General features: G+C 40.3%; 1 protein-coding gene across 2 annotated transcripts; it reads left to right on the top strand.

Moving 5' to 3' along the window:
* The first annotated feature begins 827 nt into the window (after positions 1-827).
* On the top strand, positions 828-18,076 carry LOC123757521 (alanine racemase). 2 transcript variants are annotated; one of them, XM_045741232.2, is made up of 8 exons: positions 828-946; positions 7,502-7,689; positions 9,515-9,673; positions 11,598-11,707; positions 12,083-12,294; positions 13,619-13,728; positions 15,100-15,333; positions 17,358-18,076. In XM_045741232.2, exons 2-8 carry the CDS (start codon positions 7,509-7,511, stop codon positions 17,612-17,614), a joined length of 1,263 nt encoding a protein of 420 aa, XP_045597188.1. In that variant the 5' UTR covers positions 828-946; positions 7,502-7,508; the 3' UTR covers positions 17,615-18,076. The 2 variants fall into 2 exon arrangements, with proteins under 2 accessions (XP_045597188.1, XP_069183203.1); XM_069327102.1 differs by lacking the exon at positions 828-946 and adding an exon at positions 1,212-1,231.
* The last annotated feature ends 5,519 nt before the right edge of the window (positions 18,077-23,595 follow it).

Genomic DNA, 23,595 nt, shown 5'->3' with positions numbered 1-23,595 from the left:
CCATTCCTTCCCTCCGTCCCATCCCAAATCCTTATCCTGACCCCTTCCAAGTGCTATATAGTCGTAATAGCTTGGCGCCTTCTCATGGTAGTTGTTTTCCGCCTGTGCCGAGGATCAAACCCCGTCCCTATGTCCACGAGTCTAGAGCGCTGTCCACTCAGCCACCAGCCACCCCTGTGTGGAGCGAGGCTGGTGCTTGTCACGCTGACGGACTCCTGGGGCTTGATTCCCAATCATCTACCTGACTGCGTTTCTTTGACGCGAAGCATCTTATAGTGTCTGGTGATATGCGTTTTCGTGTTGCCATTAGAATTTGCGATTAACCCTATACGGGTACGCCGGGGTACATCCTATCCCACGATTATCGTCGCTTTTAAATAAAAAAACAACAGGATGCATAAGGATGATGGACGTCACTTTGCTATCTTCCCATTTTTGTCGCTCACCTACAGTCTCACCTACAGTACACTCCACAAACTATCATGACCAGCTCCTGCGACTCTGGGAATACCAAAGAGATATTTATTTCTAGTGTTGTGCTCATGTGTTCTATGTACCCTGACCTAAATAAACTAAACTTTAAACTAATTAATAATAATAGTTATTGTTATTATTAAACATTATCATTATTGCAAATAGGCTCTAATTGCCCCTTTCATCCCCTCCCCCCCCCCCATCCTCCCGTGTGGGGGGCAGGCCCCCCCTCATCCAGCAAATTGATTATTATGCACCCCATACCCATCTCGTGGGCGGTGGTGTAAAGGATTACAGAGGCCAAATTGAGGGTCCCAATAGGACTCTCCCTCCCCCCCTCCCCTCGCCCCGGACCCGAGTTAAAGGGTCCATCTCTCGCGCCTCAACAGCTGTATATTTAGTCTGCTCCCAGCTGGCGTCGAGGGAACACGTACTGCGGAGAGGTGGCTGTAGCTGCCTGTGCTTAGTGAAGGTATTTAAATCATTCTTCGTCGGACTTGAAAGCTACCGTGTTGTGTGCCAGTTAATTTACGTTATTGTGAGGGTGTTACGTAATGCATTTGAAAAGTTTATTAATGCAAGAAGGGAGATTTATGTTTGTGTAGAACAAGGTACAAAGGTCAATGACATGACGGCTTGCTCGAGTAGTTACTTTCACCAAGACAAGTATTTGATTCAGCAGCTGATAATGTGTGGCGCAGGAGTATCTGTACGTAAGTGGACAAAACAATAACAACGATTGTATTAATATGATGGGGTAAGTATTATATAATATTCTGCACCTCATACCCATCCTGACGCGAGGTAACGCGGCAAATTACAGCACTGAAGAGCTAGTTACTTTAATATAAGTAAATTTATTCGCAGTGTTAACTATACACTAGTATAGTTATTACAGCTGAAAGGTTAGACACGCATAACGGATTCAGGAACTACAGTTACACCTTTTATTCGGCCATCATGGCCTGTGGCCACACCCATCCTACCGGCGGCCAGGGTGGCCACGTGGACCATCGTCCACAGTATGCAAGCTTAGCATACTTGTATGTGTAGTTTTCATGGCGGTTTAAATTTTGGTAATTTAAACGACTTGGTAGGTAATGGAAATTTCCAATGACAAGCACCAGCTCTGTGAACGATGGTACTTCTCCCACATTGCCTCAAGGGGCGAGTTTATTGGGCAGTTACTTGTCCTGTGAGTGAATATACCACCATAGTGACAGTATTGGGCAGCGTCACTCATCCTGTGTGTGGGCATACCGCCAAAGTAGCGTGTACAACACTCCCCAATAGGTAGAAAACCCGCTGGGTTGTTCATCCTGTCGCTTTTATCCAGACACAACTGGGACTTGCTTAACTTTCTCAAGTGAACTGTCTTAACAAGATTGATATTTTCCAACTGCTAAAATTTGCGTTATCATGCGGGTACAAAATTGGGGATTTTTTTTTAATAGTATCTATATTTGACAGCGTTTTCCTAACTCAATGTACTCGCCTAGTTGCGATTCGGCTCTTTGGTCCCGCCTCTCAATGTGGGGTTTATTATTCTATACAAATTAACATGTTGGTGTTCAACAAAGTAGTATAAACTTAGACACTACTTTTAAATAATCTTGTATATGCCACTCAACACCTGGACCTTCATTTTCTCCAATGCTAATCCACTTATTCTAAACGCCACGGTGCATATTGAACTTAAAAAAAACAAAAAAATATCCATTTGTGGCAGACTATTATAAAATCAACATGTAACTCCTTTAATTTTGAAGACATATATGATAGTATAAATTTGACCGGTGGATTTTTTTCCAAGGACTTAATAATACCCAAATTGAGAACAGAACACAGTAGATAAAAAAAATCATTGATATCTTAGACTATTTTATGATAATTTAAAATTTATACTTTGTTGCCAGTCTGAGAGGCTGCCCCCGGACCAAATCCATTACCACCAGACACCACACACACCCTCAAACCATCTGGATAGTTATATAGTTATTTGTGATGGTTATTACAGCCATTTAGGAAGCGCTTAAGGTCAGGATTGGCATGGCAAATGTTTTTTTTTTATAAGTTTTTGCTTCCTAACAGACTGAGCTTCATGTTTCCAAAATGACAGCATTAATTAACGAATGAATGCTGTCATTCATTCGTCAATGAATGACAGCATTCATTCACTCACTGAGGGAAGGAATGCTATGAAGAGTGAATGTCACTAGGTGCGGGAAGAACATTCACTTTTCCAATAAATCAAGCTTGACGTCAATTAGCCCGATAAGGTGTGCGGTTTACTGAGGGCGGGAGACGCTAGTTAGGTCATCGACCCATATTATAAGCGTTCTCATTTTTATTAACACGCTTAGGAACGCAGTTGGGTGCTGGTAGACTATTTAATGAGGGCTCTGAGTGTGTCAAGAACTGTAGGCTGTGTGTTCATTTAATGCATTTTTTATCAATGTGCTCTTCTCTACGCCAGGGCCAGTCCGCGGCCTCCTTCAGGCCTAGGCGATTTTAGTACTAATTTATATTAGGTAAAACAATCAATCTAATTGGATTTGTATAAGTTCGATTGTATAAATTTTTAATTTGTAAATTAACTAGAAAATTGTACTTAAGGTTTGTCGGGGATATGGAATTGAAGAAAACTTTTTTTCTTATCAATGCTGATTTGCCTGTATATGTATGGTAATGAAAAAAATGGGTGGTATGAGTATGTGATTTGTTCATGGGGTCGACGAGGGGCATGACGCAGACTAGAGTGGCAGAGGTGCAGAGTTAAAGGGGATGGATCCTTGCCGCCCTGCTGGCTCCTCTCTCCTCGTGACCATCATGTATCTCCAGTCCCCACATGTGCTGGATTACCTGATGCCTGTCAAGTTACCTCTCTTGTTCTATGCTGTCTCCCCCCCCCCCCCCCCCCCCTCCCAGCACCTTTTTCTTTTTTTTCTTTCTCACTGTTCCTCCCTCCCTCCCCACCCCACCCCCCACCCCCCCAGCCACAGAACACACCGCCCTAGTCATGAAGGCCGCACGAACCCTGAGTGATGGAAATTTCCAGGTTAAAATTTATCGCTATTCTCCGCAGTTAGTTTATTTTTTTTTATTATGCCCCCCATACCCATCCTGTGGGTGGCAGTGGGAAGAGCTAGAGGCACATAATGAGCTCGGGGACTGAGCCCTACAACTCATTTAGCTACTAAGCAAGTTGCCATTTTGATGCAGTTACAAAAATGTGTGTGTGTACTCACCTATTTGTGTTTGCGGGGGTTGAGCTCTGGCTCTTTGGTCCTGCCTCTCAACTGTCAGTCTACTGATGTTCAGATTCCTGAGCCTACTGCATGGGCTCTATCGTATCTACATTTCAAACTGTGTATGGAGTCTGCCTCCACCACATCACTGCCTAATGCATTCAATCTGTTAACTATTGACACTGAAAGTTCTTTCTAACATACCTGTGGCTCATTCGGGTACTCAGTTTCCACCTGTGTCCCCTTGTTCGCGTACCACCCGCGTTAAACAATTTCTCTTTATCTACCCTGTCAATTCCTTTGAGAATTTTGTAGGTAGTGATCATGTCTCCCCTTACTCTTCTGTCTTCTAGTGTCGTGAGGTGCATTTCTCGCACCCTTTCTTCGTAACTCATGCCTCTTAGTTCTGGGACTTGCCTACTGGCATATCTCTGAACTTTTTCAAGCCTCACCTTGTGCTTGACAAGGTATGGGCTCCATGCTGGGGCCGCATGGGGTGTGTGTGTGTGTTATAATATATATATATTATGGGTTTATATTGGTGTATACTGGCAGCAGGTTTTCTTTTAAACATGTCTCATTGAATATGACCGCATATTCAGTATTTACTATCTTCTGATTTAGGGCTTCTATCCCTCTATTTTCCTAGCATCAGGGCTTAACTGAAAGAGGAGTTCCCCAAAACTCATTTTCGTTATTTCAAGGTGAAGAAAAAAATGAATTACTATAGAATGTATTACTTATTTATACAATTTGCACAACGTTTCGAACCTCCATGGTTCATTCTCAAGTGAAAAGAAATTACAAAACTCGTTGATTTATACCCGCACGGGGTCAGGTGATAAGACAAGTACAATAAAAGTAAAAACAAGGGGGATACATAGGGGATAAATGGGGGACGAAGAACATAAGAATAAAGGTAACTGCAGAAGGCCCATTGGCCCATACGAGACAGCTCCTAAAGATTAATCAGGTGTAATTGGCCTGTTATGTTGAACAGTGTCTTCTGTGTTGGCATCGTTATGTTCTGGTCTTGTCCTTACTCTCATGGTGGGTAGAGTAAATAGTTCCGTGATTTGGGTGTTCATGGTATGTTGTTCTATTCTTATGTGAATAAGATTCACATAAGATAAGAACTTTCTTATGTGAACAAGATTCACATAAGATAAGTTTGATTCACGTAAGTTTGATAAGCTGGTAATAGTTGGTTAACGCAACTGTTAGCTACTATCAATTAGTAGCTCGGACAATGATACAACCTGTTCAATTAAACGAATTTTGAGGTTCATTTCCAGAGTCCATTATATGTGCAAGTAATCTTTTCATACTACCGGTCACAGAATGGGTATGGTGGGGTCAAGTTCAAGTATGTTTATTGAGACAAGAAAGAAATACATCTCAAAGGGATAGAGTAGCTTAGGCTATTTCTACTCCCTCTACTTAGTCCCTCAAGGGGCCCACAAATTATGGTGGGGTCGACTACAGCTTGCAGGGCTGGTGGGAGGAGGGGGGTCGAGCCAGTGGGGCCCACTAGCGCTCTCCGACCCTCATATTGATCCCTTGATTATATCGTTGCATGCCCTCGACCTTCCTCGTTCCTGGCCTTTCATTAATATAAACTTAACATTTTGCATATTGTATTATATTGCATACTGTATAATTATATTGCATATAGTTTCGCTCACCCGAAACATTCAGGTGGGCGTTTTATTTTATTTTTATAAAATGACGCAGGGTACCCGGCGTTGCTCGGGTGACGGTCTAAGAAAAAGATGGTAGTTATATTTCTACCGTGACAAAGCGGATCTCATTGAATCTCTTTTTCTCAATGCTGAACAATTTGGAGGATGTTGGTTCTGACAATTTCTTCTGAAGGTCAGATGTAACACAAACAAGGAGCAACGGTTGCAAGCTCAACAAGCCACAATTAATGTAGGACTGAGAACAAGAGATGCTTTTTTCATCCACAGGGTTATAAACCCCTGGAACCGCCTACCCGCCGAAGCGGTAAATGCCAAAACTTGGTTAACATTTAAAGTACAACTGGAATAGATAGATCATAAAGGAAGCTGCGACAAGTCGCCGACTTCCTGTCCTCATCGAGGCCACTAGTGTTAGTGGCTCTCGGGTAAACTGCATAAATCTCTGATGCGCCCTCACTTGGCTTATTGTGTCCAAGCATGGGGACCCCATCTTTAGAACTTCGGAGAAAATTCAACATCGGGCGACCAAAATCATTCCTGGACCAAGTCTTCTCTCACACCAGTAGGGCTGGATAAATAAATTTAGAGGCCCTAAGCACTTAAAAGTTTTTGTGCCCCATATACATCTAATTCAAAATATAAACAATAGTAAACTGTAAATAACATTTTATTTTTCGAAATGAAACAACTTGGATGGAAAAATTATTATATTTGTATACTTCCACTTTATTTAGTTTTCTTTTTCTAATACCAAAGTCTTTGAGATCCTCAAAACTAATTTTACGTAACACATCTGCTTCTGTACGTAGTAGAGATAAGGCATCCTGTGAATGCTAGACAGGATGCTTTATCATGTCCTACGCTAATATTCTATGCTAGTAGGTTATCTTGATGATTTCGGGGCTTTTTTTTTAGTGTCCCCGCGGCCCAGTAATTGACACCCGTGCTTCCACTGCCCCGAGTGTCTTTGTTGTATGCAACAAGCGAGAGACTACACTGAACTATTCTCTTGTGCCCTCATTCCTCCCTCTGTCCTGGACGGAGACTTTCTCACCCGCCATGATGGCCGGTGTGGCATTTTCCCCCTTCAATCTGGTTTGGTCTTGGTGAGCTCCACGCTCTTTTGTGGACAGGGGAGTTCGTATATACTGTATATGTGGGTTGATAATTCTCCTTTGCTGCTGTGGACATGTGAATATTCTTTTGGATCGTTTTAATCCTTTCGGGGCATCCCAGGCAGGCGTGGTGTGCCTTACGACAGTTTGGGCACTTGGCTTGCATGATCTGGTTGGCCTTGTTTGTCAAGGTATATTTTAAGTGTGAATGGAGCTGACTACAGATCCCACACTTCATTGGACCTTGGCAGCCTTCTTTGATGCCCAAATCTAACATCTGAAGCATCTTAAGGGCTCTGGTGTGTAAGGCCTTTGTTGGAACACGCCTCAAATGCAGAGATAAAGTTTCTCATGAATTGGTTCTTTGACAGTGACTAGAACTTATTGGGTTTTCTCCTTAGATTTTATGTAGCGTCTTTCAGCTGGCACCACATAATTCAACTATTCTAAATGAGACTGGGCACACGTGGAGGGAATAGTAGAGGACAATGATTTTCCTTATTGTGTCCTTTGGCTAGAGTTCATCGCATTCTCCAATTCATGAGAATATTCACAGCTGCTTCATCTTTGAGCCTCGGGATATATTCACCTCTGAGATTCGGCTTTGCTATGATATTACACTGAGGATACTTTTTCTCAAGGTCTAGTACTGTAGCATACGAGGCACTCTGACATAGCAGTCTTCAGCAGGCAATGACTCGGTCAACACACATCTTCACCAAACACCAGTGTACAGTGTAATCACCTGTCAATTTATATTGTAGTTATATGTTATAAAATTTTGCTACAACGTACCTTTTCATCTTACCTGATATGTTAGATTAAGGACCCACCTGAAACGCTAAGCGTGTTAGTGGCTTTGAAAGAATGTAAAAATACCACTCTTATGTAATCTCTCAAACCCATTGTACCTTCTTGTAAATTCAAATTATTATTATTAAAGCTCTCCACCATTCCTCAGGATCAGTATGCCAGGAGAGAGTGAGGGAGAAACCTCCAGCAAAATGGAGGCGTTGTCCACCACCTGCTTGGTGTCCCTGGCCACCGAGGCCTTCCTGCAGGTGCGGGCACCCTCCTTCATCCACGTCAACCTCGACGCCGTCGTCCACAACGTCAGCGTGCTCAGGTCCCTCTGTGGACCCAGCACGAGTGAGTGTCCTGCAGGTCTCATGAAGAAAGCGAGATAGCTGACATAAATAATAAGACTAATATCAAATCTACTTACACTTTCAAAAATATTTGAACAGTTTACTTACAAACAGTTCTACTTTTACCTCGTAAAATTCAACATATTAATTAAGCCCCTGCGAGTTTGGCTTCCGCTCCCAAAAGAGTACAAACGATGCAATTATTATTCAGCTTTATATAATCTACACAGCCCTTAACAGAAATGAGTTTACAATTGGCCTCTTCATTGTTAGTTAATTTAGTTCATTTATTATGCACCCCATACCCATCTTCTGGGCGGTCATTGACCTGTGAAATGTTTGATACTGTAAACCATGTAGTATTGTTGAGAGGTCAGTGTTGAAGTCACCTCCTTTGATAGAATTTTTTGAGTTTCTTGTTTATGATAAGGTTCCTTATATTATATGAGAATGCAGCTGTATTAGCATTGGTAAATCTATAAATAGCTCCAATAGCTCTTGACTATTTAAAGGATTTTGCAGAGAATTAAGCAAAGGTATATTCACGTTAGTTGTCTCTATTGCTAATAGCACTTGTGCAATTGAAGGTACTGTATCTTGATAACAGATAATAATCTTGTTGTATAGTTGGGTATGGTCTATACTTAGCCAGGTTTCTGTTAAAATAATGAAAGATAGTTTAGTGCCTAGTGCTTCAAGTAGTGCATTGATGCCATCAAAATGTTTACCAAGTGATCTGACATTTTAGTTGAATACTAATAGGCTAGTGTTATTTTGGAGTTTTTTGCAATACCTACATGAACTCCACAAATGGTCAGAGGACTGGCAAATGCCTTTTAATATCAACAAATGCAAGACCCTGCATGTGGGGCATAACAACCCATGCCACGACTACCAAATTAATAGCATTGCATTGCAACAGATGATGAAGAAAAGTATCTTGGAGTCAAAATCCACCACTCATTAAAAGTTGTATAACAGGTGGGGGCAGCAGTCAGAAAAGCTAACCAAACTCTTGGGATAATAAAGTGTACTTTTGACTATAAGGAAAAGAAGCTAATGGTTCAACTGCATAAATCTCTGGTGCACCCCATTTGGATTACTGTTTAGCTATAGCAGAGCAGCTATACCCAGGCGCAGGTGCTTGAGAAGGTGCAGCACTGGGCAACAAAAGTCATTCCAGTGCTAAGTCATCTCTCGTATTGGGAACAGTTGCAGGCCACAGGGCTAACACTACAGTCCAGGCATGGCAGGGCAGATCTCATTGACACTTAAAATACTGAACAAGTTAGAGGATGTTGATCCGGATATTTTCTGGTAATTTATATTAGTGAATATATATATCCTGGGTTTATTAATTGTATAAATAAAAATAGTTAACTATAAGTAAACAAGGATCTGAGTAAAGTGAGTTTGTTTGATGATATAACTAATTTAAAGAGTAGAAGAGATTTACATTGGTAAGTTACTTGGATTCAGGCATTAGATACAATACAATGAAAATAATTGCAATAAAATTTTAAATCTAGGAGCAAATACAGCACACATTAAAATGATAAAATAATGTAATAATAAAAATGAAATTAAAACTAATATTTAATATTATTGAGCAAATATAAATCTCCTGAGCTTCTATATTCTAATGACACCTATATAAGTGAAAATAGTTAACTGTAAGTACAAAATATAGTTCTGACCACAGATGATAATGCAGTTGGATTATGATATACAGTATAAACTGACAGAATGAAAATGTAGTAGTCAAAATGAAAATTGTGTAATATTTAAGTGGCACATTCCTGTAATGTGAATTTCATTTCTGGCAGGGATGATGGGTGTGGTGAAGGGAGGGGCATATGGGTCTGGGATGATGAAGGTGGTGGAGACACTGCTGAAGGAAGGTGTCCAGGAGCTGGCAGTGGCCACGGTGGCCGAGGGCATTTACCTGAGGAAGCATGGCATTACCATCCCTATCACCATCTTGGGTAAGTGCTGTATGATTCTGTAAATTAATTACTCGACTGTAGTTACTGAATAAGAGCTTATGGTGTCCCATCTTCCCAGTGCTGTCATGACACTTCAGCTTGTCCTCACAGCAAATACCAGGACAAACTACACCCCTCCTTTTCAAACCACCTGGATAGTTATCTAGATATTTGTTGTCTGATAAGCATATTTTTTTCAGATTTGAATATGCTTTTTCATTGATGTAAATGAGAAATAAATGGGCCAAGTACACTACCCTGTGGAATGCCAATGCTAATTGGTAGAGTGGTAGAAGTAGCATCATTCACAGAAACATATTTAACACCTCTAGCCTCTCCTCTTGGCAGTTCTTTTTCAGTTCTGAAAGTCATTTGGTAGTGTATCTTTACACCTCCAGGTTATTGATGTGCTTCTTGAGATATGGATCATATGGACACTATACAACTGCTGCATATTCCACTTTTGATCTCGGGAAAAGTAATGTACAGTTTTTATCTGATGAAACCCCTAAATGGGACTCTCTGAAGCCATCTTCCTGAGATGGTTCCCAACAACAGTACTAGGTCAGATCAGCCATGGAGTTCTTAGGCCTACCAGGGACCAAAATCAGAACCTGACCCCCCCACCCCCCTCAAAGAGATGCTGGGAGATGATGAATCATCATCTCGCTGGAAAAGGCGTCCAGAAAAGTCAACGAGCCAAAATGGACAACTGCTGGATTCAAGGGAGACCAAAGCCTCACAACCCTCCTAATAAATCCCCTTAATTATCTATAGAAACTATTGAATTTCTGGAAACTAGTCTGTGCTCATTTCCCCACATCTTTCTAACTCATTTGGAGGGGGGCAAGGGGGGTGGTAATTGGATTGATGATCTTTCAGGGCTTGAGCCCTCGGTTCTTATGCTGATGCAGTTACAACCATTTGACTGTAACCAGGTCAGGTTACCTCTTTGCTGTGCAAGCTCCACTGTTTTACTGTTTTTCAGCCAAGTGATATTTGGATTTTGCCTTTAATGCATTTCTGTGTACATTGTTACATTGTGTAAGCCTAGCTTTTCTGTGCCTGGAGCTGCATCTGCTCAGGGCTTCCTTTCCTGGGTGACCCCCCCCCCCCAGCACTGCCCTTGCACTGGCAGTTCGCTGGTGTTTTGGATCACTCCCTTAGTTCTTTGCACACAGTCTTTTGAATAAAACTTTGAATTTAAAACCACTTCTAGATCTTTCTTTGTCAGACTTTTTTAAAGCTTTTTCACATAATAAGCAGGTTTTGTGTGGTCAATTTTCTTCACATTCTATAACATAGCATTTATTCACATTAAATTCCATGAACATTAAGTGAGCATAAGTTAAATAAATTCCATAAGTGAACTTGGGCAATAATGTAGAAGCTCACTTATCTGGCCTATATGGGAAGGACCTCTCGCTGGATTAGCCAGACATCCAGATAAGCAGAATTCTTAACGGGAACATCCAAAAATTTTGTACCACAACCAAATTTCCACACATACGGTACTATAAATCAAAATTGCAATTTAAAACAAACTTAAGCTTACCTTGTTGTAATTCAGTCTTATTTGATACAGTAGATTGTGATGTGTAGATCTTGAAAACGTAATCTCTGGTTATCTGGACTTCTGTCTATACATGGCAAAGTGTAGTCAGGAAGTTATCCATACATGATTTTAGCCAGATAACCCAAATATTTAGTTCAGCTGGCTTGGGATAAGAGCTCATATAGTATTGTTATACTGTAGCAAAGAAGTTATATCTATCGTAATTTTTTCAAACGAGAAAAATGTGGAGCAAGTATATTATTAACATAATACACTCGCTACATAATTATTAACATAATACATTCACTACAAATGCATGCGTTATAATCATGAGCCTCCAAAATTAAATGTTTAAATGTTTTCTTGCAGGTAACTTACTGGCATGTGAGGTTCTGGAAGTAACGACACACTCCCTCATCCCCTCCATCAGTTGGGTGACGGCTCTCGCCTCTGTCTCCAAGGACACGCTCGTCTATCCAGTCAGTCATAGCATTACAGCCACATTTTACATGTACTGTACTGTAGTTTCATCATTTTGTAAATCTAATTTGTTAAAACTACAAAAAATGCCTGATACAGTGTAATGAAATTGCATAACTTTCCTCACTTTTTTCTATTGGAAAAGGGGGTGAAGAATGCTCCCCTCACCATCCCTGGCTTCTATAAAGCTTTGCATTTTACTTCTTTCAATTGCAATTAGCAATTGTTGACTTTCCCAGCCACAGTGTATAAAAAAATTAAGTAAAATGCATGGCTGCGTGATGTCACGTGCAGGGGCTGAGTTAAGCCCTACTACCACTGGCGTTTCAGTAAAAGAATTTGTGAACTAGCATTACTGTGTTGGCATTCCCCAGGATGGGTCTCGGCTGAGTGTGGCCATCAACATAGACACAGGCATGTCCCGCTATGGTGTCCAGCCAGCACACCTCCCTGACCTGGTCCAGGCCCTGGATGACCTGGAGGTTCCCATCAGCTCCATGTACACACATTTCCAAGCCTCCATCACAGAGAAGGAGAAGAACCAAAAGCAACTAGAGATATTTCTTCAAGCTACAGAGCCCTTTAAGTAAGTTTATGGTTTGCATTAGTTCCTTTAATTTTTAAATAATGTTATGAATTTTCATGCTCAAGTGATACGATAAGTGTTAAAAGATCTACAGAAGCAATGCAGGTATTAATTTTTTGGAGGGCTCAAAGGTGACTCACTGTTGCTAGAAGCTCTGGTTAGCTCCTCAACTGTCGAGTCGCACCAGGCCCTTGTGACTCTCTATAGAGTCTTCCAGGGACCAGAGGCCAAAACCTGGCTCTACAGAGAGCAGGAAAAATGTGATCACCCTCACCATGATAGCAGCCACCAGAAGGGTAGGGCAAAACAGAATGGATAACAGCAAGGTAATGCAACAATTCTGCAATTTATTTGCATAGTAGTTAGGTAGTTCACCCTCTAGTTCCAATGTTCCAATTATTCACCATCAGTTGGCAGCACAGAGAGTTCAAGGATCACTCAGTGAGTCACCCAAGTCATTCACCTTGTGTGACCACACAGTGGTGCACATTGGTGCTGTTAGATCATGCTGCATGCATTACCCTTCAATGCTTACTGAACATTGAGACATCACCCAGGAATGGTGTCCATGAATATTTTTCAAAATGGTCTCTGTTTACTGGAGGCATGAGAAAGCCCAGTGTACCTGTGGGAGTTTTAAATCTTACATGGTATGTTAAATTATTCCTAGATGACTGGTGTAGGTTGGTCAGATATGCTGCCAGACATCCCTGTACGACTCGAGTAGAAGTAATACTGTACACGGTTTGTAAGTGATAATTTATGAAAATGGCATAGACTACTTTATTATATAATCTATTTGGCAACAGAACAGATATACTGTAATACATTGAAAAATTACAATAACATCAAAATACAAAATTAACTTACTGCAGTTTGGATGAGGCAATGTGAGTGAAATTTTTACATGTTAAATAGATATGTAATATGCTTTTTGAATGCTTACAGACTGCTGTATAATTTGGCTTCAGAATAGTGTAACAATTTCATGATGTACTGTACATTCAACCAGAACATGGTAGATATATATTAGAACCATTATGTATAGTGTGATATGTTGCATGCAGCCCTGCCAGTTACCAGGCTTGCTAAGCTACTAAAAAAAAAAATACCTGTACAACCTTACCAAAGTAATCTAACATAAATTAATACATACTATTACTTTGCTCCACAAAATGTAATAATGTACTGTTCTCAGATGTTATGTAATTGGTGAACCTAATGTTTGGCACTGTGATCACCTATTGGTCAATGCTTGATGGCAAATTCTAACTGCCAGTATTTTGTGTGGCATACATGCTGTAATGTGGTGTGTTGGTGGCAGAACTCGACCTCTCACCCGGCACGTGGCAGCCACCACTGGCTGTGTCCAGGACTTGGGTACTCACCTTGACCTCATACGTCCTGGGGGTTCCATCACCGGCCTCAGCTCAGGTTAGCTCAAGGTCATCTGTCATCTCCAGTCAATAACAGGTCAGCTGTTACTACTACCAGCTCAGGTCAGTAGGTCACCTGTCACTACTCCCAGCTTGAGTCGGCAACAGGGACTACTTCTACTGGCCTCGGAACAAAGTTGATGGCAGAACCACTGTCTACTGGCCTCCTCACACCATGGGACTGGCAGCAGGGCTATCCTCCAGTGCCCTCCATCCCCAATTGTGGTTGACAGCAGGACCACCCTCCACTGGACCCATCCACCCTGAGCTCAGGGTTGGTAGCAGGGCTACCCTCCACTAGCCCTGAGCTCAGGCTTGGTAGCAGGGCTGTCAGCTGGCCCCCGGCTCAGGCCAGTAGCAAGCAAGCCCTTCCTCAGCGAGTCTCAAGTTGGGGTAGATTCTCACCTGTTGATACCTAACATATTCATGTTTAATGTTAAAGCCATGTTGGTTTAGGTCATTCTCTTGATTTGCCATAATATACAAAATTCAATGTCCTAACCAAATGCATGAACCCAAGTAACCCACCTAAACAACTTGTGCATAGAAAATGTCTATTTTTGTCAGCCGCTACTTTTCATAGTATGAACATTATGGTAACCAATGTACTGCATGTAATGTGCCGTAAGGACATATAAGTAGAGAGGATGGGTTGGCTGTTGCTACTGGCCTTTCTGGATTCCTCATTGTAACTAAATATTGCTGCTACATAATTGGTGTTCCCACAGATTTCCACTAGGATGAAGAAATGCACAATTGCAGCGCACAAATCCAAAAAAAAACAAAAAGTACTTGAGCTTTAAAGTTATAAGTGTAAACTCATGTGTGAAAATTTATACATCTTTGGTCTTGTGCAGTACTTTTTCATTTTATTTTTCCTCTTAGTTTATCCATAACTTTAAACTTGCTTTAATTGAAAAATATGTATACATTATTGCAGTTGCTGCCTGATTGATGAAGTACTGTATTGTCTACACATGGTAATCTGATTCATATGGGGTCCACCCCTTTGTTTTATGCAAGCTGAACACTTGATTCGGCCAAATTTCTTGCTAAGAATGTCCAAAATTGTCCAGGCTGTCAAACCCTGATTGACCTCCAAAATCCTTGCCTCCAAATATCAGTCCAGGACATAAGGTATTTGCAAAAAAAAAAAAAAAGTCGAGTGGCATACTTTTGAACATCATAGGCACGAGGGCAGACCACAAACTGACTAGACTATAGTACTGTACTTGCAGTGGGTATACTCTTAGTATACATTTCTTAGTATAGTGCTTTGTAAAGTTATCATCTGTAACATGTATTTTACAGTATTATTTACCAGTTTGTATGGGAAAGACTTGAATAACTGGGGCATTACTTCATGCAGGTGCAGACCGTGAGAGTGTCGAACAGTTCGCCAAGTGTGGGTTCCGACCAGCTTTCTCAGTTGTGGCCCAGCCCTCCTTCTTCAAGCTGCTGCCAGCAGGTCGCTTCATTGGTTACGACGCTACCTATGAGACGCAGGGAGAAGAGTGGATAGCAAATTTTACCACAGGTTGGTCTGATGGGCTCAGTCGACGGCTCAGCAATGGTGACGGAGCAGTGAAGAGAGTCAAGACAGGTTAGTTTAATGGCTTGTGGTTACTAGTATATTATTGTTATGGGGGTATAAGAAACATTATAAGCCTATAAAGTTCCACCAATCTAAAGTAAGGCTGTCTGTATGATCACCCATCCAGTTTCTGTTCAACCAAGTTATTACCCTATTTGAAAGTGTGTTCAGTATCATAAGACCATGCTGAGAAGATACTGAAACTCATGGTGAACTGTTTCAATATTTATACAGTGGCAAACAACTTAGAAAATGAAGATGTGGTCAGGTAGCATGCACATGGTTCTTAAGTCTCCTTAATGGCATTGATGGATGTCGTATATGAGGTAACAGGTCCAAAGCTGTGGAAGTTGAAGCCAAAGCCCTGACAGAGAGGACATGGTATAGAGGGGTTGGAAGAGCAGAATTCCATAAAAAAAAAGGGGGGGTTGGGGTTTAATCTCAAGAGTGGTTCATAAAGTGGCAAGATCATGTATGTTTGTGTTGGCATGGAATCTGTGCTTTCCCTTGTATACAGCTCAAGGCCCTTGTAGTGGATGTCTTTCTGCTGGAATGGTCGAGGTGGGGGATTCTGAACTTTTTTCCATGGTTTGGCTTTTGCTACAGGTCCTGGCGAGGTTGGTCCTACCAGAGAAGTGTGATCCTTCCAACTCCCTGTGACTAGGAGTCAATCATGATTTTGGGCACTGCTTGCTTGGTGTCCAAACCCAGGCATTTTTCTGCAGCTTTGTCAGTATCAGTAGGTCGGCTCAGTGACATACTTCACTGGTTCAACCTTCTCCTTCACATCTCTTTGCATTTGCATAATTTTGTAAATATTTTTATTGCCATCTTGACGGCATGCGGGTGGCTTCTTTAATGGTGTCCTACCTGTGTTCTTTTTCTCGGCAGAAGTATAAGGCTTTGTGGTGCTCCTTTCACCAACTCATTTCCATTTGCAATTGCTCTTCAGTTTCTGAAAGTATGATGCACTCCTCTTTTAATTTTCTTGATCAGCATCTTGTGCCAAATACTGTTTCATATCATGCAGTGCTGGCAGGGCTGCTGCAGCTTGCATTTATATAGATACCACCTTTGCACTCTTTCACAGGCTGTTTCGTACCTTGTTTCATCTCCTACCTGCTCTTGCAGCACCTGAGACAACCTGGTCCTTGGACAAAGTTCGAGAGTCTTTTCTTACGGCTTTGTTTATAATTTCTCTTGCCTCTGGGTGTTGAGTCAAAGAGCTTCATGCTCTTGTCTAGAGGTGGTGGTTTTCTTCCTTTGGCTCGTGGGCGTTAGGTTCGCTTGGAGCTGGCTCTTTTTTTTCTTTTTCTTTCTGGTGAAGAAAGTCAGTTGACGTTCGAAGGAGTCCTTTGGTTATTCATGGTTTGTTCAGCCAGGGGTACATCGTGTTGTCCGGTGGCGGGGCTCTGCTATTACCTTTAAGCCACCCATTCTGCTTTGGTGGATGCTTTGTGGGTTGATACTTTTTCACTGGTTCCCTGTTCCAAGGCTCATATTTCCCAGGTCGTGGCTGCATACTCCAGGATTGGCCTTACATACATGGTATACAAGGTTCTGAAGGATTGTGTGTGTTAGGCACAGGTCTCTGAAGGCAGTTCTGATGTTAGCCAGCCTCATGATCATGGTGTGAATGATGTCATGCTAGTTCAGAGAAAATTTGATAGTTTGTTTACATAGGAGATAGTTTCTTCTTTCGGTGAGTGTTGAGGCTTCGGTCTATCTTAAATCCAGCAGTATTTTTTTTTTTTTTTTTAATACACATTTTGGTTGCTTCCATCATAATCAATGACAATCAATGTCACCACTACCTGCGCCTGTGTGAGGGGTAACCATCTCAGCCTATAGCTTCAGGGAGTCACTGGGGCTCGCCCAGAAATTGCCATTTTATTTCATTTAGTGCTGGTATTTTCATTATAGTTGAAGTATTCCTCTTTGTTGTGAGCCTCGGGCAGGTATTTCATCAAAACCTGTGTACTTAATGCACATCTGTATGGCTGACGGATAAAACCTGATCTTTTATATTACAGGAGAGTTGTGCCCAATAGTAGGCCGTGTGTCAATGGACTCCATCACGGTTCGTCTTCCTGAAGCTCCGGAGGAAGGTGAAGTGTTTCAAGTCATCACTGACGATTTTGATGATGTGACATCTGCAGTAGGAATGGCTAGGAACTTGGGGGCGGCTGTGTATGAGATGCCTGGGAATTGGTCAACACGTCTTCCAAGAGTGTTTTCTAAGAATGGAAAAATTGTTTATATATGTCATTCACTTTGCTATGAATGTTGAAAAAATCAAACTGAATATATACTATGCAGAATATTTAAGGCAATTGTTAATTATAAATGTAGAACACTTTTCCATGCTCATTTTTCTTTTAAAACGAAAGTTTTTGTGCTTCCTCGGTATTACCTGGGAATTGGCTGGAAAGACCAGTAGAGCAGTTGAACCTTCTCCAGCTAAGGTTTTATCAACCTATCTTTGTAACTTGTCATAGTTTTAATGTGAAAAGGAATCTTAATCTGTGCCTTAATCGACTGAGTTACAACCATGTTATAGCTCAGTCGATTAAGGCAGTGTCTGGGATCCTCTCGGACGTAGGTTCGAACCCTTGTCACGGCCCTTGTGGATTTGTTCAGCGCTAACTATATTTTAAAAAGTACAGTATTAAGAAATGACCCCAAAAATGTGTTGAATTGATATACGTATATACAGTATATACATATATATATTTTAAAAATTATTTAAAAAGTATTTTGTTTAATAACCTCATACATAATATAGGAACAAATGAGACCTGCACAACATTTCAGCATTATCTGAAAAGCAATCCACAGCCAAGTGTTCAGAGTTTCTCATGAATTGTTATATACCGTACAAATACATTCACCCCCAATTACCTTTGTCCTTGCTTTAGCTTGTGGGACCTACCTACCAACACCCACAGTGGGTTTAAGATCCATGGCTGTTCAGCATACTCGCAATGAGCATAAGATATTGCCAAAACAAACGTGGACATCAAGAGAAAACTAAATAGTTTTCTCAAAGTGCCGGCCCAACCGGGGTGTGGTGGATATGTGGACCTGCGGGCCTCTCCAAGCAACAGCCTGTTGGACCAAGCTCTCAAAAGTCTAGCCTGACCCCAGGACAGGCTTGGAGAGTAGCACTCCTAAAACCCCATCCAGGTACAAACCTTTCTAAACACGCACACACAATGGTTCTGGGGTAGTTCTGGATAAAAAAAATTGTCAGCTGAGGATCGCATAAAGAACACTAAGGCGCATATGCTGTGTAGGATGACCTCGCCTCTGGGTAAGTTGACACTTCTGTAGGATAACCCAACCTCTAACCAAGTTGACACATCTATAGAATGATGTGACCTCCGCCGAAGTTCACACCTGTGTAGAATGATCCGATTCTTATTACACGTTTGAGTAATTTTACACCTCTGTAGGATAGCCTGACATCTGACACCTCTGTAGTAAGGTATCAATTCACAGCTACCCCCACCTGACCTCTGGGTAAGTTAACATCTATGAAGGATGATCTGACCTCTGACCAAGTTGACATTTCCATATGATAACCTGATCTCTAAGTTGACATGTCTGTAGAATGACCTGACCTTTGGGCAAGTTGACCTCTGTAGGGGGATCCAACCTCTAACCAAGTTGCAGACGATCTGTATTAACGTGGGTGAAGATATATCTAAACACACACACAAATTAAGAAACAACAACATTATTGTCTGTTCTGGTGTAACAGTTGTGAATGTGGCCCGAGTTGATCCCTTTGCAGATGAAAAGACAATAACGTGGCTGAAATATGTTAACCAATCCTCACATTAGAAATTGGACTTACTCCTACTATAATGAGTAAGAATGGGAACATAAGAGAAACCGTTTCTCTTGCGTTCCTATTATTACAGCCTATATTACACCTTGCCTTCTGTACCTTTTGCCTTGCTCTAGTCTTCCTCTAAGATTTCAGTCTCCTCACCTCTCTTGCCTTACTTAATGCCCTTGCTTCACTCATCTCATCACAATCGACTTGATAATGGTCCAGGACAAACCGAAACGTCATCGTTTCTTCAATTTCTAGTGTGTGGCCTGGTCAACATTGATCCCTTTGAGAAGTTACCAGCTTCGTCTGATAACCCAACGATAATAGGGGGATCCAGGGGTATAAAAGACGGGAACAAGTTGAGAAAGAGATCAGAAAATGGAGCAAGGAGACAGAGTAAGGAGGTATGACAGTGCGAGTCCTCAGACCAGAGAGAAGATTGTGTAGACACGAGTGAGCCAAGTCTCCAGGCAAGAGTGTCAGCCGAGTCTTCAAACCATAAGAGTTGTGGTGCCCACGAAGTTCATCCGATCGGGATATTGAACCAGGTGAGTGTCCGAGAGGTGATGTACTTGTGTTCCATGATTGTGTGTGGTGAAACTCCAGGGGCAGTTAGCTGTATTGGGTTCTCAGTTTCTGGTACAGTGACTCTACTCCTTTGTAGAATATAATCAATGCTAAGTGGGCATGTAAAGTAGTACAGGTATTCAAAATTATAATGCAAAAATATATTTTAAATTTCCAAGTTTTAAATGTCTGTTAATATTATCCTAAGATAACAACCCATCCTCCTGTTTGGTATTACTTATAGTAACGATGAGAACTATAGTACTGTACTGTGTATATACCAACGCATAACAAAATTAGAACGTAGACATCTGAACTATCGAGTTGGATAAACCCAAAAAATTTTTTTTACCTGTGTTGCTTTGACAAACTAAACTAACCTATCCTAACCTCCCTAGGCCTAATACACAATATCCAAAGCCTAATATAGATTTAAATTTGTTTTAGCTTCATTTATTTTACTACTTTACGCAATAGGTACCATCTAAACAAAGAGGATGGGTTGTAAGATAAGGTATTATTTTTCTATTTATGTTTGAATGTTATTGGAAGTTATCCTCAATGTGATAACTGTGGTTTAAGAGGAGTTCCAATTCTCATCTAAAAATATATTTTAAATAGATGGTGGCAGCTCTACCTTCTTTCTATCCTACTAATCCTTTCATTTTATCCCCAATATTATCTTACAATCCATTCTTTTCATTCCTAATTCTTAACCAACCTAACCTTTCCACTAAATATCTTTCCTCCCTCCTTCCTCTTACCTCCTCTCTTCCTCTGTTCTATTTACACTTCTTATCTACTCCTCCTCCCATCCAGTTAATTCAATTTGTTATATTTATTCCTATCCACCCCCTCCCCCTTCCGTTACAATGGTTCCTCCCTCTTTCCTCTGTCCTTCTCTACCCTAATTGCTCCCCTACTCCTCCTTCCATCCTTTAATTACATTTTTTCTATTTATTCCAATTTCCTTTTACCCTTTCCATTACACTGGACCATTATGAAGTCCTAGAGTTACACTACTCGATAATGATCCAGAACGGACCAAAGCATTTTTTTGTCTTGCGGTTTGAACGTCATATTTTAGCAAAGTTGACAACTCTTTAGGATGACCTGACCTCTGACCCCCCAAATTGACACCTGTAGGTTGACTTGACTTTGGACCAAGTTGACAGGTCCCAAGTTGATCTATGTAGAATGATCTGACCTCTGGGGTAAGTTGACACTTGCCCCAGAAGTCATCCCGAGTTCTTTGATCCCAATGATTAGCTACAATCATGTGGACTCGCATATTTTGGAGATGCGCCATAAAATCCTAATGGATTTGATGCAGTTGCTGTCTTAGATGCTACTTTGATGTCTTATTTTGAATGATTTCTTTGAACAATTATTTTCAGATAACTTTAATAGTATTTATAAATACCTTACTGAGTCTATGTATACCAAACCTTATAACCAAAAAATAATGTATCTGATCATTTTGAGCCTTCCTTCCTGACCTGGCAACTTTGTGGGTATTAATTATACTTACCAGTTAACTATAGATCTGACACAGCTCTTCACCATCTCCTGAATCTGTTTAAATGTGCATGCTTGCTGCATGAGGGTTAATACCACAGTTTAAATTTTAAAAGGTTAGCAGTATTCCTGGGTTTATACACTTCATTACAATTTCTAAATATAATTACTAATTATATTACTGTATTTACAAGAAGTGAGAAAAGTAGCAGTGTACTAAGCTAGAGAGAAAAAAAAGGTATTTCATGCCCAAATACACATTAAATATTGTATTGATATTCCATTTACCTGGACTGTACGGGTCTGTAATTGGTATAAATAAATATATTTATGCAAATCTTTTGTTTATTCATAGGAAACAAATTAAACAGGTTACGGACAAAAATGTTGGGCTATGCAGCATAAAATATATTTAAGCTCAACCTAGTGTTTTCACCTCACATGTAGTGTTGCCCAAACCCACTGGGTTCATTTGCTATTTTTCCCAGTCTTAAGAAAAACTAGTCAGTGTGTGTGTGTGTGTGTGTAAATGCATAGAATGTGAAAAAGTACCTTCATGACTGTTAACGCCACAAATCAAACTGCATGAAAGTCGTCTCACTCAAATGCACAATGTTTGCTCAGAGTTGTTTTGGTGTTCAAAATTTAAATGCTGCACAGTGCTCTGGCCTCGTAACTCCTCGGTTATTTGTTTTTCCATTTTTTTTTTTTTTTTTTTTAATCTGTTGTGGCTAGAAAATGGCAGTGATTTAGCAATGTTGTTCATATTGGTATTTTATTGAGAAGCGTGGAAAAAGTTAACATTTGGAGGTCTTTTTGAAAGCATTTCATAATTTCCCAAAATAAAGGTAACTTTACTTTGCATAAATTTGCTCTATAAAAGGTTTAACCAAGAATGCATCTCGGGTTCAAATTTTGCCTCTAATATAAAGCTTCTCACAGAAGAAGAAAAATAAGGTTTAAATTAACAGTTCAGTTTAAAAACTCATGAGTATTTATATTTTTGTGCTCCTACTCACTAACCCCTTGAAATGTTCATACAATCCCAAGATATTTGACCCATGGTGGTCACATCCAAAACTGCTTTAGGTACTTTGCAACATTTGAAACTCTCACTGGTACATTTAAGTGACTTTAAATTTCTGTGACAATTTACCTATGCTTAGGGAATAGTTTTTAACATTAAGAGGAAGACAAAAACCTTGTTTTGAATATTATTTTACTGTACGCATACAGATAATGCCTGATGTAACCTGTGCGCAATCAAAGTAAATACTGAGTTAAGCAATAAAATGTAACCAATATACAACTTTCCATTGGTCTGTAGCTGGTAATAAAAGATTTGACACTTAATTTTTAAATTTGTTAGTGATACTGAAGCCATTGATTGGGATTGCATTCATACCTGCACCCATTAGTCTCCCCACCAATGACCACGTTTAAAAATATTTTGATACCTGTACGCAAGTATTGTACAGTTTAAAGGATGTATGTCAGCCTATTGAGTCCTTATTTTTTTTCACTTTTGTTTTGGTATATGAAGCATTTCACTAATACGGCCATAGTTCGCCACACTAATCAAATGACATTATTTCCCAAGGTTGCACCCCCATTAAAATGTATACTGACTGATATGCTATCATGTTTGAATAAGAATGTACCAATCACCAAAACCTATAATAACAACCTATCGTACCATCTTCTATATAAAAAATGTAAAATATTGGCGTGTATTGTAAAACAACAAAACTGGCTTTGAATGTGAATAATGCAGTTCTGGCCCAACAAGAAATGATGGCAAAATAAGCAATTCAACTTCCACTCCAGTTCTCTTCCGTACAATATTTCTAAAAGACCTCACACGCCAGCTTAACATTTTATACACCAATTAACATTCCATGTACAATAGATGATAATGCCATTTTAAATCTAAAATGATATGAGTATGAAGTTTGTGGATAAAGCCATGACTTGACCATTAAAATATTCATGAACCAATTCAAGATGATTTTAATAAATAAAACACAAACCCCCTTGCTTATTTACACAATGCAATGGATTGGCAAAACACAATTTATATTTTAAATAAACTTCAAATGGACACGTACAAAATAAATATGAAGGTAACGCCCCACAATGCCCATTGATGAAATGAGATGAGATTTTTTACTAATATAAATTATTAGAAATTGAGTGATCATAAATTGATATAAGATTCTAAGAAATACAAATTTATTTCCATTTTAAGTTTACAAATGCCACAACACTAGGTCCTCATTTCAAAAAATTATATATATACATATGAATGAAATTTAAACCCCAGTGAGCTAGTTTTGAAATATACA

This window comes from Procambarus clarkii, chromosome 19, assembly GCF_040958095.1.
Source record: "Procambarus clarkii isolate CNS0578487 chromosome 19, FALCON_Pclarkii_2.0, whole genome shotgun sequence".
NCBI classification, from domain to species: Eukaryota; Metazoa; Arthropoda; class Malacostraca; order Decapoda; family Cambaridae; genus Procambarus; species Procambarus clarkii.
This window is presented reverse-complemented; position numbering and strand designations above follow the sequence as displayed.